Source organism: Mustela nivalis, assembly GCF_964662115.1.
Source record: "Mustela nivalis genome assembly, chromosome: 9".
NCBI lineage: Eukaryota > Metazoa > Chordata > Mammalia > Carnivora > Mustelidae > Mustela > Mustela nivalis.
The window spans coordinates 61,370,193-61,386,971 of NC_139028.1; the positions used below are offsets into that span (position 1 = coordinate 61,370,193).

General features: G+C 37.8%; 1 protein-coding gene across 1 annotated transcript in view; it reads right to left on the reverse strand.

Annotated features, from left to right (window-relative positions):
• Nucleotides 1-16,779, reverse strand: part of UVRAG (UV radiation resistance associated) — a 257,065-nt gene that overhangs the window by 64,523 nt on the left and 175,763 nt on the right. The window contains exon 10 of the mRNA XM_082682360.1: nucleotides 14,890-14,968. Coding sequence (XP_082538486.1) covers nucleotides 14,890-14,968 — 79 coding nt within the window. The remainder of the gene's footprint in view (nucleotides 1-14,889; nucleotides 14,969-16,779) is intronic.

Here is a 16,779-nt window from a genome sequence, read left to right on the forward strand (position 1 = left end):
AATCCTCATAACAACTCTGAGACAGGAACTACCCTTGTAGGTATTATTACTATTTCCATTTTACAGGATACTGAGGCACAGAGAGGTGAATTAACTTATCCAAAATCAAATAGCTAAAATGATGCAACTAACATTTGAACCCCTGCAGTCTACATCCATAGTACTCGATCTTAAACACTCAGCTATGAAGCATTTCTTTTAGTTCGTTTTATTCTAGGATTTTGGCCTTGATAAATTATTTATCATTAGGATAATAATTTTATCCTGGAATTTTCCCTGGAAACCCACATCTGGACATTTTAAAATGCATTTCTCTAATAGGTACCCAAATTTACGTATAATAATTTTTTGATGTTCATTTCCTTAAATAGCTTATACCTAAGTTATGCTTGTTCACTTAATGCCAACTAATATCAGGCTTTTCATAGATATTATTTCTCATAATTCATTTCAAGACGCTTAACCATAAAAAGTTAGAATTTAGAGTCTACCTTCTCTGAACTAAGCACTGTGTATTTCATTTCAGTTGAGGTGCGTTCTTCAAATATTTTTCTCCCAGCAAAAAATGTCGCTCCTGGTGGTGATTTGGAATAAGCTAATGCCGTTACTGAATAAGGTATTTATTTCTTTAGTTGAAGAAAATAATTTGGCAGCCTAAAATACTAAAATATGCAAAATAAAATGCTAAAGTAAATCTTTTAAAACAATTAGATAAAGGAAAAAAGAAGTTATCAAGGAAGCTAAACCAAATAAGCTGCTAAATTTATACTTAGTTCTTAGGTAGCCACAGATAAAAGGGAAACCTGTTATTTACTGTTTCTTCCTGTCTGAGAAAAGGAAACCGGCAAGTATAGTCTCTTGAACTTAGCCAGATGCTTAGGGTCTGAATTTCTTTGCTCCCCTTCAGAGGTTCGGTTTAATTAAATGTAAAATGGGGACAACAATACTAACACTTCAGGGCTTTTGCAAAGAAAAAAAGAGATGATATATGTGAAAGATCTTTGCACTCTAAAATACAGGTTACAATAGCTTTATTTTTCATTTGGAAAGGTGTTTTTGACATTGGATTTCTAGTTTCAGTTTAAAGTGAGAAAAGATGTCCAATGAAGGTAAAAATAAATTATTTTGTCCTGTCAACTTATCACTCAGCTTTAAAGAGTACAGTGATCATAGCCAATGTATCATTAAAAACGTCTAGTAAGGGGCACCTAGGTGGCTCAGTGGGTTAAGCCGCTGCCTTCGGCTCAGGTCATGATCTCAGGGTCCTGGGATCGAGTCCCACATCGGGCTCTCTGCTCAGCGGGGAGCCTGCTTCCCTCTCTCTCTCTCTCTGCCTACTTGTGACCTCTCTCCGTCAAATAAATAAATAAAATCTTAAAAAAAAAAAACCCTCTCATCTGCTTAAAAAAAAGTCTAGTAAACTGGTTAATAACTAAAATTAAGTGTTAAGTAAAATTAATTGGTTAATTGTTCTTAATAATGAACACTTAACCAATTACCTACAACTACAAAAAGGTAATACTGGGGCGCCTGGGTGGCTCAGTGGGTTGAGGCCTCTGCCTTCGGCTTAGGTCATGATCTCAGGGTCCTGGGATCAAGCCCCGCATCGGGCTCTCTGCTCGGTGGGAAGCCTGCTTCCCCCTCTCTCTCTGTCTGCCTCTCTGCCTACTTGTGATCTCTGTCTGTCAAATAAATAAATAAAATCTTTAAAAAAAAAAAGGTAATTATCATCCCTTTAAATACAGAATGATACTTTTGGAAAACAACTACATATATGATTTTTCTACCTCAATTAAAGCCTTTATTTAAAGAGATATAATAGATACGTCAAGATACATACATACATACACACATACATATATATATATATTTAATACACACATATATAAATAGAAGTAACTATCAACCTTAACAAGGAAAAAACAATCTTCTGGCTAATTGTTTCAGTTATTATTTACTAAACATCTTTCAATTATTATTTATTAAACATTATTTTCTAACATTTACTAAACAGTCTTCTGGCTACATTCTTTCAGTTATTATTTACTAAACATCCCAAACATGCCCTGGGAGCTCATAAAGACCACAATGAGATTTAAGTACAAAGACTGGTAACTGTATGGGGCTGGGGCCAATGCTGTTCAACAAAACCATCTTTCCTATCTCTGCTATTAAGGTAACCTTCTGCTTCAACCAGGCTGGTCTTGATATACCTTAAGCAGTGCTTCTTCTGCACCTTCATTACCCCTCCTCTTTCACTAGCCAAACACCTTAATCCTTGAATCCCAGTTCAGGTGCGATAGCTTTCTACTGAAGGATTCCTTCTGCACATCAGCCTAACAGGAATGAGAAGTCAACATCAAGAATAGATGATGGCAGTTACCAGAGATTGAGTACCCTTTCTGGGGACAAATTCTGAGCTAAAACTTGACATTCACTGTTTCTAGCCCCCACAACAATCCTGCGAGGACTACCCAGCCTTTACAGATACAAGGAAATAGAGATGCAGTGAGATATTATTACATGCCCAAGTTCATCCAGACAGTCAGTGGGATGCACATCCAGGTCTGTGGAACCCTAACCCACCACAGGGTTCTACCTACCAGGAGCCAGATCTGTACCTTGGACAGAACCTCTCCTTTGATACTGATCATTGTATGTCTTATACTGCCCTGGGAAAAAGCTTGTGTTCAAAAAAGCAGAAAGATATAAAGCTATATCTAAGCTATATATAAAGCAGAAAGATATAATGTTACCTCAACCATGTAAGAAAAAGAAAAAGGGCTCTTGGGTAGCTCAGTTCGTTAAGCGTCTGACTCATGACTTTGGCTCAGGTCATGATCTCATGGGTTGTAAGATCGAGCCCTGTGCTGGCCTCCATGCTCACTGAGGAGTCTGCTTGAAAGTCTCTCTTTTCTTCTCCATCTGCCTGTCCCCCACACCATGAGTGCTCTCCCTCCTCTTTCTGTCAACTAAATAATAAATAAATCTTCCAAAAAAAGACAAAAAGTTTTGAGGATTTGGAAGGCAAATATGAATGATGAGATTATAGACTCTAAAAAATTCCATTCTTCTATCTTCTTCTGTACTCTAAAAAAGCTTCTATGGGGCGCCTGGGTAGCTCAGTTGGTTCAGTGGTTGACTCTGGATTTTGCCTCAGGTCATGATCCCAGGATCCTGGGTTGAAGCCCACTTTGGGCTCCATGCTCAGTGGGGACTCTGCTTGAGATTCTTCCTCTCCCTCTCTCTCTGTACCTCTTCCCATTCACATGCACTCTCTCTCTCTCTAAAATAATTAAGTCTTTTTTTTTTTTTAAAGATTTTATTTATTTGACAGACAGAGATCACAAGTAGGCAGAGAGGCAGGCAGAGAGAGAGAGAGGAGGAAGCAGGCTCCTTGCCGAGCAGAGAGCCCGACGCGGGACTCGATCCCAGGACCCTGAGATCATGACCTGAGCCGAAGGCAGCGGCTTAACTCACTGAGCCACCCAGGCGCCCTAAAATAATTCTTTAAAAAATTTTCTAAAATTGGCATATATTATTATTGAATTTAGAAAATATTTTTTAGAAAATACTCCAGGAAAAAATTTTAAAAAGATACAGAGTGTACTAACATAAGGACAGACATCTAGATTAATGGAATAGAATTTAGAGTTCAGAAATAAATCCTCACATTTATAGTTAATTAATTTCCAACAAGAAGGCCAAGACAACTCAATGGGTAGAGAGTAGTCTTTTCAACAAAATTTTCTGAGATAATCGGATATTCACATGCAAAAGAATGAAATTGGATCTCTTAAATTCTACAAAAAAATCAATTCAGAATGGATCACAGACCTAAACGTATGAGCTGAAACTATACAGAAGCAAGCCTGTGCTAAACTTTTTTAGATTTTTTTTATGACACCAAAAGCACAAGCAAGAAAAGGAAAAGTAAATTTAAAAATTGAACTTTATTGTGGTGCCTGAGTGGCTCTGTCAGTTAAGCATTCGACTCTTGGGTTTTGGCTCAGGTCATGATCTCAGGGTCATGAGATCGAGCCCTACGTCGGGCTCCGTGCTCAGTGAGGAGTCTGCTGAAGGAATGTTTCTCTCTCTGCCTCTCTCTGCTCTCATTATCTCTAAAATAAATACTTTTTTTTAAAAATTAGACTTTATCAAAACTAGCATAATTCTCTCTAGCTCCAACCATGTCCTGGAGAATGGGAAGATTTCATTCCTTTTTATGGCTGAGTAATATTCCACCATATATATATATATATACACACACACACACACACACACACACACACACACACACACACCACCTCTTCTTTATCGTTTATCAGTTGACAGACATTTGGGCTGTTTCCATAATTTGGCTATTGTAGATAATGCTGCTATAAACACAGGCGTGCAAGTATCCTTTTGAATTAGTGTTTTTGTATTCTTCAGCTAATATGTCGTAGGGCAATGGCTGGATTGTAGGGTAGTTCTATTTTTAAGTTTTTGAGGAAATTCCATATTGTTTTCAGAGTGGCTAGACTAGTTTCCATCAACAACAGTGCAAGAGGGTGCTCCTTTCTTCACATCCTTGTCAACACCAGCTGTTTCTTGTGTTTTTTATTGTAGCCATTGTGTCCAGGGGATGGTTTAAATGAGTGATGGGAACTAAGGAGTGCACTGGTTATAATGAGCACCAGATGATGTATGGAAGTACTGAACCATGATATTATATACCTGAAACTAATATTATACTGCATGTTAAATAACTGGAATTTAAATAAAATAGTAAAACCTAAAAACCTCTGTGCTTCAATGGACAATATCAATAAAGTGAACAAGACAGCCTATGGAAGGGGAAAAATGTTTACACATCATACATATGAGAAGGGACTTGTGTCTAGGTTATATAAAGAACCCTTACAACTAAAAAACAAGGACAAATAATCCAACTTAAAAATGGGCAAGGGGCCCGAGTATTTCTCCAAAGAACATATTACAAATGTCCAATAAACATGTGAAAAGATGCACAACATCATTAGCAAATAGGAAAGTTCAACTCAAGACCACAATGAGATACCATGTTGCATCCAGCAAGATGGCTATAATTGAAAATATAGAAAATAACAAGTGCTGCTGGGGATGGGTAAGGAACTGAAACTCTTATACACTGCTGCTGGGAAGGTCAAATGGCAATTCTCAAAATGTTAAACAGTTACCATGTGGTGCAGCAATTCTACTCCCAGGTAAATACCCAAGAGTAATGAGAACATATGTCCTCAAAAAAACCTGTACATGAATATTCCTAGCAGTATTATACATTCTAGCCAAAAAGTGTAAATAACCCAAATGTTCACCAACTGATGAACTAATTAATAAAATGTGGTATATATCCATATACATCTTCAAATAGCTAAAATGATTTGGCCAAAAAAAAGAGGAATGAATGATACATGCTATCACATGGATGAACCTTGAATATATAAAAGTGTAAGAAGCCAATCACAAAGATCACATACTTAGGAGTCTATTTATAGGAAATGTTGGAATAGGTAAATCTGTAGAAACAGAAAGTAGAATGTTAGCTGCCTAGGGATGGGGGTCTTGGGGAATGGGGAATTAAGTAATGGGTACAGGGTTTCTTTGGGGGCAATAAAAACATTTAAAGTTGACAGTGGTGATAGTTGCACAACTCAGTGGATACACTAAAAACCATGGAACTGTACATTTATTTAAATAGGTGAATTATATGATATGTGAATTATATCAGAGTAAAGTTTTCTTTAAAGATATAGGTATGGGACTTAAAAAAAAAAAACGTTTCTACTACATTACTGGCAAACTTCGTAGGCAGCAGTGGGAGAAAACGGCAGTCTGACTATTAAAACATCCTTGGAATTTGTATTCTCTATTTCAAGAATTAAGAAAATAAGAACATGTTTTCTTCCCATGTGTCACACAGATTGGACTGTATGTTGAAGAAATAGACAAGAATTTAAGCTGCTGGGTGTATGCTGGCATTCATCCCTTCTAAATAGCTGAGCACAGTAGGCCCCAAGAGTAGTCAGGTTGTAGAGAAAGACCATGTCCTTGGCAGAACAGAGGTTTCCAACTGTTTTTGGAAGGAGAATCTACTTTTACTTTCTATGAAGTCTTAAAATAACCTGAGGGGGAAGAGAGGTAATAGAGTGAAAAGAAGAGCGGTCATGAAGTCCCCGCATTCTAGACCTGGTTCTTCTGTTGAGCTCTTGCTCTCAGGCTTCCCATCCACAAAAGGCAGATCACGGTCTGTGACCTATTTACCTCATAGGATTGTAAGAAGACCCACATTTTTTAAAAATTTAAAAAAGAAATAAAGAAATAAACGTCAGTGGGATATAGCCAGATTGACATCTGGAGATTTGGTCTTGATTTGTTTGCCATTTAATAGTTTTGTCGTCCTCTGGAAGTTAGTGTAGTAGCAGCTCAATTTCTTATCTCTAAAGACAGACCCGGTCAACTGCTTCAATGAGCATGAAATGTGATAAAGAAGTAAAAGTATAATAAAAAGCTACATTACATTCAGAACAAATGTAAATCATCATTAATATTTGTAAACTAGATCCTCAAAAAGTATTACTGTTAAGTCCCTGAGCTTTCTAGAAAGGAGTGAAAAGGCCTGGCTTAAGAAATGTCAAAGGCAATTAGGAAAGAGCCCACTGATAGTTCCTGGCCATGAACTGAACATACTGACGGACTTGTACTGAACATATTACCAGAATTTAACTGTTAAGTCTCTTATATCATGTTCCAAATTTAGGAAACAGACTATGAGCAATTCAATTGTTTTGTAGGAAATCTGAATGGCCACCTTCTCTACGACAGCAGTTCTTAAACCTTTTGGTCTCAAGATCTCTACATTTTTTTCAAATTACTGAGGACGTTAAAGAACTTTCTTTTTATATGGGTCATTTATACTAATGTTTACCATATTAGAAGTTACTTTTAAATATTTAATTCATTTAAAAATAACAACAGACAGGCACCAGGGTGGCTCACCCGGCTAAGAGTCTGCCTTTGGCTCAGGTCATGATCCCAAGATCCTGGGATTGAGCTCTGCGTCAGGCTCCCTGCTAAGCGAGAAGCCTGCTTTTCCCTCTCCCTCTGCCTGCCCGCTCTGCCTGCTTGTGCTCTCTATCGCTCTGTTAAATAAATAAATAAATAAAATATTTAAATACACTTATAATTAATATAAAACAGTTTTAGTTTTAGGTGTACAACATAACGACTGGATAAGTATATAATTTGCAAAATGATCATCACAATTAGTCTAGTCATTCATCACCTTATAGTTACTAATTTTTTTTCTCAAGGTGAGAATTTTCTTAGGGTGAGAATTTTAAGATATATGGACGGCCTCTGACGAACAGTGATTTGACTAACGATTTTTTGATGGTGTGGGTTATAGATGGAGTGAAAGTGATACACATTCACTAGGCCGGTGATAGGTGGTACAATCCTCTCTCACGATGCTGGGCAGAGGTGGAGAGCTACAACTCTGTCAGCCATGTGACCACAATGGTAAGCAACTGATGCCTTCACAACCATTTTGTCCCCATAAAACCATTCTGTCACTTTCAGTAGAGTATTCAATAAATTACATGAGATATTCAATACTTTATTACAAAATGCGCTTTGTGTTAGATGATTTTGCCCAACTGTAGGCTAACGAAAGTGTTCTGAGTATGTTTAACGTAGGCCAGGCTAAGCTATGACATTCAGTCAGTTAGTAGTATTAAATACATTTTTGACATGGTATTTTTAACTTACAAAGGATAATGGTAATCAGAATATAAGCCCACCACAAGTCAAATATCTGTACTTTCTTAGTAACTTTTTAAAAAAAGATTTTATTTATTTATTTGAGAGATAACAACAGAGATAGTGAGAGAGTGCACGAGGTGAGGAGGAGAAGCAGGCTCCCCGCTGAGCAGGGAGCTCTACAGACTTCCAGCTCCATCCCAGGATGCTGGGATCATGACCTGAGCTGAAGGCAGACATTTTACTGACTGAGCTACCCAGGCACCCCTCTTGGCAACTTAAAATATACAACACAGTATTATTAACTGTAGTTACCATGCTATACATTATATCCCCAGGACTTATTTGCTTTATAACTGGAAGTTGGGCTTTTTGACCATTTTCAGACATTTTATTCACTCAGCTCTGGCAACCCCTGAACAGTCTCTGTACCTGAGTTCGATTTTTGTTTTAAGATTCCACATATAAATGAGATCATTTAGCACTTGTCTTTCTCTACCTGACTTGTTTCACTTAGCACAATGCCCTCAAGATCCATCCATTTGTTGCAAATGGCAGGATTTACTTCTTTTATTATGGCTGAATAATTTTCCAGGGAATGTGTGTGTGTGTGTACACATACCATACTTTTTTTTATCCCTCCATCCACTAATGGACATTTAAACTGTTTACATATATGAGCTACTGCAGATAATGCAACAGTGAATTTGTGGGTGAAGACATCTTTTAGACTTAGTGTTTTCATTTCCTTCGGTTAAATACCCAGAAGTGGAATTGCTACACCATATGATAGCTCTATTTTGAATTTCTTGAGAAACCTCCACATTGTTTTCCATTTTGTCTGCACCAATTTATATTCCTGCCAACAGTACACAAATGTTTCCTTTTCTCCATATCCTTGCCAACACTGGCTAATTTTTGTGTTTGGATAATAGTGAGGTGATATTTCATCATGGTATTGATTTGCATTTCGCTGAGGATCAGGGATGTTTAGCACCAACCATCATACATTTTAAATCTGTTCAGTTCTCTCCATCTCTATCCCTACTATCCTAGTCTGAGCTACCAACAACCCTCATTAGGTCTTTTGAGACAGCCACCTCAGTGGTATCTTAGTTCTATTCTACTTCTTTATAATTCATGAGAGAAGGAAGAACAATCTTTGAAAAAATAAATCAAGCCACTATCCTGCTTTAATTATTCATTGGCTTCCCTTTGTATTTAGAATTAAATTCAAACTCTTTATAATCTTTCAGGCCTTATAGGATATACTCCCTGGTTACCTCTCTCCTTACTTACTATACTCCTATCACATTAGCCACCTACACAAGCTCTTTCCTACATCAGGGATTGGGCACTCATTGCTCCCATGACCTTAATTTATTATTTCCTAGCTCTTTGCATGGCTGGTTCCTTGTCATCTCCATGTTTTAACTCAATATTGCTTCCTCAATAAGGCTTATTTGACAATGTTATCTGCAGGTCCCTCTCTCCAGTTATGTGCCATTATATCGCCTAGCTGATTTCTATTATAGCACTTAACACAATCTAAGAATATTTTGTTTACTGTCTTTTCATTAGCTTATAAGTTCAATGAGTTTTTTTTTTAAAAAAAGCTTTATTCTGATATAGCTCACCTACCATAAAATTCACCATTGTGAAGTGTATAATCCAATGTATTTAATATATTATTATTATCTTTAATTACGGTAAAATATATTACATAAAATGTGTCATTTGGGCCATTTAAAAACCATTTTTTTTAAAGATTTTATTTATTTATTTGACAGAGAGAGATCACAAGTAGGCAGAGAGGCAGGCAGAGAGAGAGAGGAGGAAGCAGGCTCCCTGCTGAGCAGAGAGCCCGATGCGGGACTCGATCCCAGGACCCTGAGATCATGACCTGAGCCGAAGGCAGCGGCTTAACCCACTGAGCCACCCAGGCGCCCCTAAAAACCATTTTTAAGTGTATAATTCAGTGGCATTATCATTATATTCACAATGTTATGGAACTATCAACACTATCTTCTTCTAAAATTTTTTCATCACCCCAGACAGAAACTGTTACAGAGGTAAGTAATAACTCTCCCATTTCCCCCTTTCCCAGCTCCTAGTAACCTCCAACTTCTATGTATTTGCCTAGTTCTGATAATTCATATAAGTGGAGCCATACGGTATCTGAGTTTTTGTACCTGGCTTATTTAGGAGACAGAGATCTTATGTGTCTTACTCACTGTTCTTTTTTTTTTTTTTTTAAGATTTTATTTATTTATTTGAGAGAGAGAAAATGAGAAAGAGAGGGAGAGAGCATGAGAAGGGGTGGATCAGAGGGAGAAGCAGACTCCATGCTGGACTCCCAGGACTCCAGAATCATGACCTGAGCTGAAGGCAGGTGCTTAACCAACTGAACCACCAGGCGTCCCCTTACTCACTGTTCTCACTCAGAATATACAGCACATGGTAGATGCACAAAAATACTTGTTGACTCAATTCATAATTTGAAGCAAGTCACAATTCTTTGGGATCTGTTTCTTAACTGTGTATAACCATTCATTTATTCATTCAACATTCTTTTGAGAGTTTACAGTTTTAAGCATCGTGCTTATTCACTGAAATATCATAATGTGTAAAATAGCTGTCTCTGCTCAATGAGCATTCAGTTTCTTTCCTATATGGGAACGTCATCTTCTTTGACTCTGTGTACTTTTAGGATGGAAATACAGTGGACTGTTGACCAATGCAAGGGTTAGGGATGCTGACTGCGCACTCAGATGAAAACTGTCTCTAACTTTTGACTCCCCAAAACCTAACTACTAATTGCCTCCTGCTGACTGGAAAGCTTACCAATAATACAACCAGTTGATTAATACATATTCTGTATATGTATTACATACTGTGTGCTTGCTCTTACAATATGCTAGAGAAAATGTTAAGTCACAAGAAAGAGAAAAATACATTTATAGTACCGTCCTTAGCAAAACAAAAACAAAACAAAACAACAACAACAAAAAAAACCCATATATATAAGTGGACCCTCATGGTTCAAATTCATGTTGTTTTAGGGGTCAACTGTATACAGAAAAATGAAGCATATGGAAGCAAGGGAATCTCTGCCCCACCTGTCAGAATATGTGATCCTAACTGGGGCAACAGATGTCCAAAGCCATACTGTCTTCAAATCCATTTAACATTAGCTGCGTCTTTCATTTCATAGGGTGATAATGAGGGTCACGTGGATACATATATATGTTTCAAACAATAGAACTCTCCATAAATGTAAGGCAAAAGTATTGTATTTTTTTATTTATTACTTTTTATGCTCTGAGAACTAAAAGCAAACTACTGTGTTATATGCAAATTCTAATGTAATGTGCTTATAAAGTTATGGACAATTGTGGCAGAACCTGGTTATTTATTTATTTATTTTACAGAGAGAGAGAGAGAGAGACAGCAAGAGAGGGAACACAAACAGGGGGAGTTAGAGAGGGAGAAGCAGGCCCCCGTGGGGCAGGGAGCCCAATGTGGGGCTTGATCCCAGGACCCTGAGATCATGACCCGAGCTGAAGGCAGAGGCTTAATGACTGAGCCACCCAAGTGCCCCAGAACCTAGTTTTTAAATCAATGTTAATTATACTATGCCTGAATTTTGCCAGGCCTGTTTCTATAGTGTTACATGTTGACCAACAAAGAAAGCTATTTCCAGACAAAGGGGCTGACAAGTGAAAAATATTACCAAATGGTACTAAAAACAAGGCACTTCGCTTTATTCACTTTCAATACCCAGTAGAGCACACAGACACATACCTTTAGACCGCAATGACAGGAAGAGGGCAAGGAGGCCTTACCACCCCTCTCAGCTCTTCAAACAACACTTGAGGATTTCTACTTGAAGGCCTGTCTTTCTAAGCTTGTGCTTTCAAAACGGGCTGGACTGGTCCCAAATACTGAAGTAACAAATATTACTAAATTCTGTCATTTCCTCTACCAAAAAAGTGATTTTACTACTACTTCTGGTTGTGATGAAAGGTCCTATTGACTATTCAAATCCTCAACCAAGTTATGGATGCAGTATTAAATGACTTCACTCCTTTTTCTCTGGCACTTTAACACATGCCAATGCTTTCATCCACCTCCACTAACCTGGCCTATAAATTACTGAGGTGGGGCCATTTTAATAGTACGATTTGTTCACATCTCTAGAGGTGGGGTATAAATGAGACTGGCTGAAAAGAAAAAGCTCTCCTTTGACAACATGTATTAATATGTAAGGTACAGAAATATATGTAAGGTACAGAAAACTAAATCTTCAAAAAGTTGGAAATTTTTTCCTGATACAATGTATGATTAGGGCTCATACTGATTAAAGCTTTTTTGTTATAAATTGAAATGTAACAAAGTGATGGTATCAAGGCCAAAGACAAAATGAAATATTTCGCAAGAAATATTAGTGTAGAGAAATGCAACTGATTTCTGTGCATTGATTTTATATCCTGACACTTTACTGAATTCCTGTACAAGTTCTAGCAGTTTTGGAGTGGAGTCTTTTGGGTTTTCCACATATAGTATCATATCATCTGTGAAGAGTGATAATTTGACTTCTTCTTTGCCAATTTGGATGCCTTTAATTTCCTTTTGTTGTCTGATTGCTGAGGCTAGGACTTCTAGTACTATGTTGAATAGCAGTGGTGATAATGGACATCCTCGCAAGAAATATTAGAAGATGGACCATATACAGTTGAAGCAAAAAAAGGCTTAAGGTCACAAATTCGATAATAGTTTCTTTCTAAATTGTCAGAAGGGGCCTCCTGATTGCACTCTGAAACCCAAGACAATTTGTTTATAAAAAGCTGACTGTCCTCTCCTTTTAAAACTGCCACACAGTGACGAAAAATACAGAGGGCAAGATACTTGCACTCTCTGGATTTAAAGGAGTTAACTTATCAATCTTTAACCCACCACAAGTGACAAGCATAGTCTCTCAAATCTTCCAAAAAAATTATTAAGCTGCAGATTCAAATAAAACTAGAAACCATCTATAGTTTAAACAGATGAATAAAACTAGTTCAGCATGCTTGTGACCTTGGTTCAGTTAAGAATAGTCAAAGGCTTCTTGGGAAGTGCTCCAGAGTGAGGACCAAACAGGTACCCGAGCTGAGTCTGAGGTGCAGTGTGGACTTGCCCATATTTTCCACTGCACACAGCCTCCATCTTTGTCTTGTTTTTTGTTTTCAAAGCAAGCTGAACTATTCATAGCGCCTCTTTCTTTTTTTTCTCTGGCATTCCTATGTGATGTGTGTGAGCTCTGTGTGTGTGTGTGTCCACACGCACATGTGCGCGCAGCTGAAATTTACCAGGAAATCCAGACATTCAGCTCTAGCCTTAATCAGGAGTAGGTTTCAGAATCTTCCAACAGACTTTGGACCTCACCCTAAGTATTTAGGGCAAGAAACAGAAAATAGAGCAAGGAGAGACAAACCTCTGCATTCAGATCAGAAATTAGTTCCACCAACCTTCCTGACATCCTGCCCCCCAGACTCTGGACTCATGTGCCCTTTTCCACACTGGCTGACCTCACCTGGAGGTACTCTCTAATTTACGTAGCCCTCTTCTCCCTTCATGCACTCTTAGGCCACTTCTGCCTTTTCCATAGTATAAAAACTATAATCAGAAAAAAAAAAACTATAATCAGTAGCATAAGACAGCCTTGAAATACAAGTCCTATTTCTTTCTTTCCTTCCTCCCCCCCCCCCCCAAGCAGGCTCTATGCCCTACATGTGGCTTGAACTCATGACCCCAGGATCAAGGGTAGCATGCTCCACCAAACAAGTGAGCCAGGTGCCCCTAAAGTCCTATTTCTTAGACTAAGATGATTCTCTGCCAAAAGTGGAGAGAGGGAAAGCATCAGGTGTGGGAAGAATGGCACAAGAATGGAAAGATGAGTCACAGGTCAGAGCCTGTGGGCTCGGTAGACTGCCTGAAGTAAAGAACACAGGCTGGAATGGCAGTAATAAGCAAGCAGTATGATTGCGAGGGCGAGGAGTACGCACTTACAAAGGAAATAATTAACTGAAGACTGCAGACTAGAAATTTGATCCAATATCGGAAAAGATAAGAATCTAAATAAAATCAAATTAAACATTAAACTGATATTTGATGAGGGATAGCCAGGCAAAGATGATACCATATGGAGGAATAATTTTAGATCCATCAGGAAAGAATAAGGGAAATTTTCAGTGAGTCTTTATACGCAGACAGATAAAAGGCAGTCTTTTAAAAACAAAGAAAAAAAAATCATAAACCTTCTTGCTTCTACTAAAAGAGAAGGTCTGAAGATACAGCTGATAATGTCTTTAAATAACAGTCAAATCCTGGATGCTTATCCATGTGCTATTCCAACTATGTCCAAATAAAAACAATGCAGTGAAGCTGATATTCCTTTACAACTAGAAAATATACGAAACATCTACCTCTGGAAACACAGTCAAGTATGCTACAGAAATTCTGCATGGCTCTTTTTAAAAAATGAAAACCCGAGCACCTGTTAGTCTTTCTACAGCAAATGGGAAGACTTTATTTAAATGAGATACTAACTGGCTTAATGTCGAGAGAGCTGCAAAAACCTCAGATGGGTTGGAAGGACCACGTGGTTGGTCTTTTCTTTTTGGTTTTTGCAAAACAAGGTGAGGAGACCATTAAGGACTTGCCAGAGGCACTAAACTTTTACTCCATAAACAACACCCAATGCAAAATGAGTCCCTAAAAGTGGTTTAAGAGAACAAAGTGATCTAAGAGAAGAAAGCTTTGTGAGAAGCTATATAGGAAAAAAGTTATAAATGGACATATTCAAGTACAGTCTACTAGCAAGTAACAACTTAGTAAAGGGCTTCTGAGTTTAGAAGGATTTCAATGTGCACCCACTGCTTCTCAGGAGTACTTATAATGGCGTAAAATTAAGCTGTGGCCAAAAAAGAACTTCGCATTATCACCGTAACTGGTTAAATAAAACAGTCAACTGTAGTAGTACTTATTTATAAAGAAAGATGGTCAGCAATCCAAGAAGTAGGTTGTATGTGGGAAGTAGAAAAGGAGTGAAGAGAGGTTACTTACCTGTGCTATATTTTTGTTCAGAAGATAGACACCATAATCAAATTGTAACTTCTCCCCTCCTTTTGGATATAATGGAAACCTTAAAAAAAAAAAAAAATCCAGTAGGATCAGAAGTTTTCCAAAGCTTGAGTAAAATAACCTCCAAGTTGTTGACACAGATAGAAGTTCCCTGAATACAGCATAAATATGTAAAGACTTGGACTACCAGCTGGTTATAGTCCCTGCAACCCATTAGCTTAATATCTTCATAATTAGTCCAATCAGATCAATGGTTCCTTTGTTTAAAAAAAACCTGAGGGATGCCTGGTTGATTCAGTTGGTTGAACGTGCGACTCTTGGTTTCGGCTCAGGTCATAATCTCAGCGTCACGAGACTGAGCCCTGCAACGGGCTCCAAGCTTAGCGTGGAGTCTGCTGGGGTCTTTCTCTTCCTTTCCCTCTGCCCCATCCCTCCCACACATGTGCTCTCTTTCTCTCTCAAATAAATAACTTTCCAAAAAGTTGAATAGATCATGCCACAATGGACTAATACATAAAAAAATGACCCAACTAACCCCAAGAAGTTGAGACCCCTATGCTTCATATTTATGTATCATAAACTTACCACTCTGAACTTAAGATCCTAAAAGCTTTTCCTCTAATAATTTGGGCCTGACAGCTCAAGTTCTATTAAATAGAAAAGAAGATTAAGGGGGAAAAAATCAGACTTGAAAGCAACATATAAGATTTCTGTTTCTTTCAAGGTGGCCAGTCAAATCAACAGTACTAATATGAGTGAAAATTCATCCAAAATTCACTCACACCCACAGGCGTGCTATTTGTATGTTATTTCTCCAAGTCAATGTCATGCCACAGAGCTCTCATCAGACTTTCCATTTTAGCCTGACTCACTGAATTAACAAAGGCATGAGATTTGTGGATCCTTATCAACATGATGAGTTATTTCAGAAAATAAGTTTCTCTCACTATTACCTTTTCCTTATCCCTGCAAATGAAGAAAATGTTATATTCTACTCATATCTTCCCAATTCTCAAGACCAAGCATATATTTCTATCCTCTGAAATAAACACACAAACACAGATCAATCACAATTTAGATAGGATCAAGAAGAAAACTTCACCTTCTTTAGTTCTGCAATATATAATTATTCTCAAAAATAAAATAATCCTATTGAAATGAATGGAAGGTGACAATTAGTGGACATTCTTAATTTCAACTGCCCGAGGAAAAGATACATTCCATAAAGTCTGATGGATATTGTTTTCCAGGAAAAATAAAGGAAATAATTGAAAACCTTTATATTGGGGCACCTGGGTAGCTCAGTGGGTTAGAGCCTCTGCCTTCATCTTAGTCAGGATCCCAGGGTGCTGGGATCAAGCTCCGCATTGGGTTCTCTGCTCAGCAGGGACACTGTTTCCTCCTCTCTCTCTGCCTACTTGTGATCTCTGTCTGTCAAATAAATAAATAAAATCTTTAAAAAAAAACTTTATATTAAATTTTTTAAAAAGATTTATTTATTTATTTATTTATTTGCCAGAGAGAGAGAGAGAGATCACAGGTAGGCAGGCAGAGAGGAGGAAACAGGCTTCTGGCTGAGCAGGGAGCCTGACGTGGGGCTCGATCCCACAACCCTGAGATCATGACCCCAGCCAAAGGCAGAGGCTTAACCCACTGAGCCACCCAGGGGCCCCATATTAAATTCTTGAAAGCTGTTGATTACATATGGTTTCTGAAAGGTAAGTTCACTGTGCTATAAAATTACAGGCATTGTGGAATGAGTAAGTTCATGAACTTCTTTATTCTCTACTAAGGGAACACCAAATGTTTCATACATCCATCAAGAAGATACAGCTTTGTATTTAATTGAAACAGCAAAAAATAAAGCAGGCC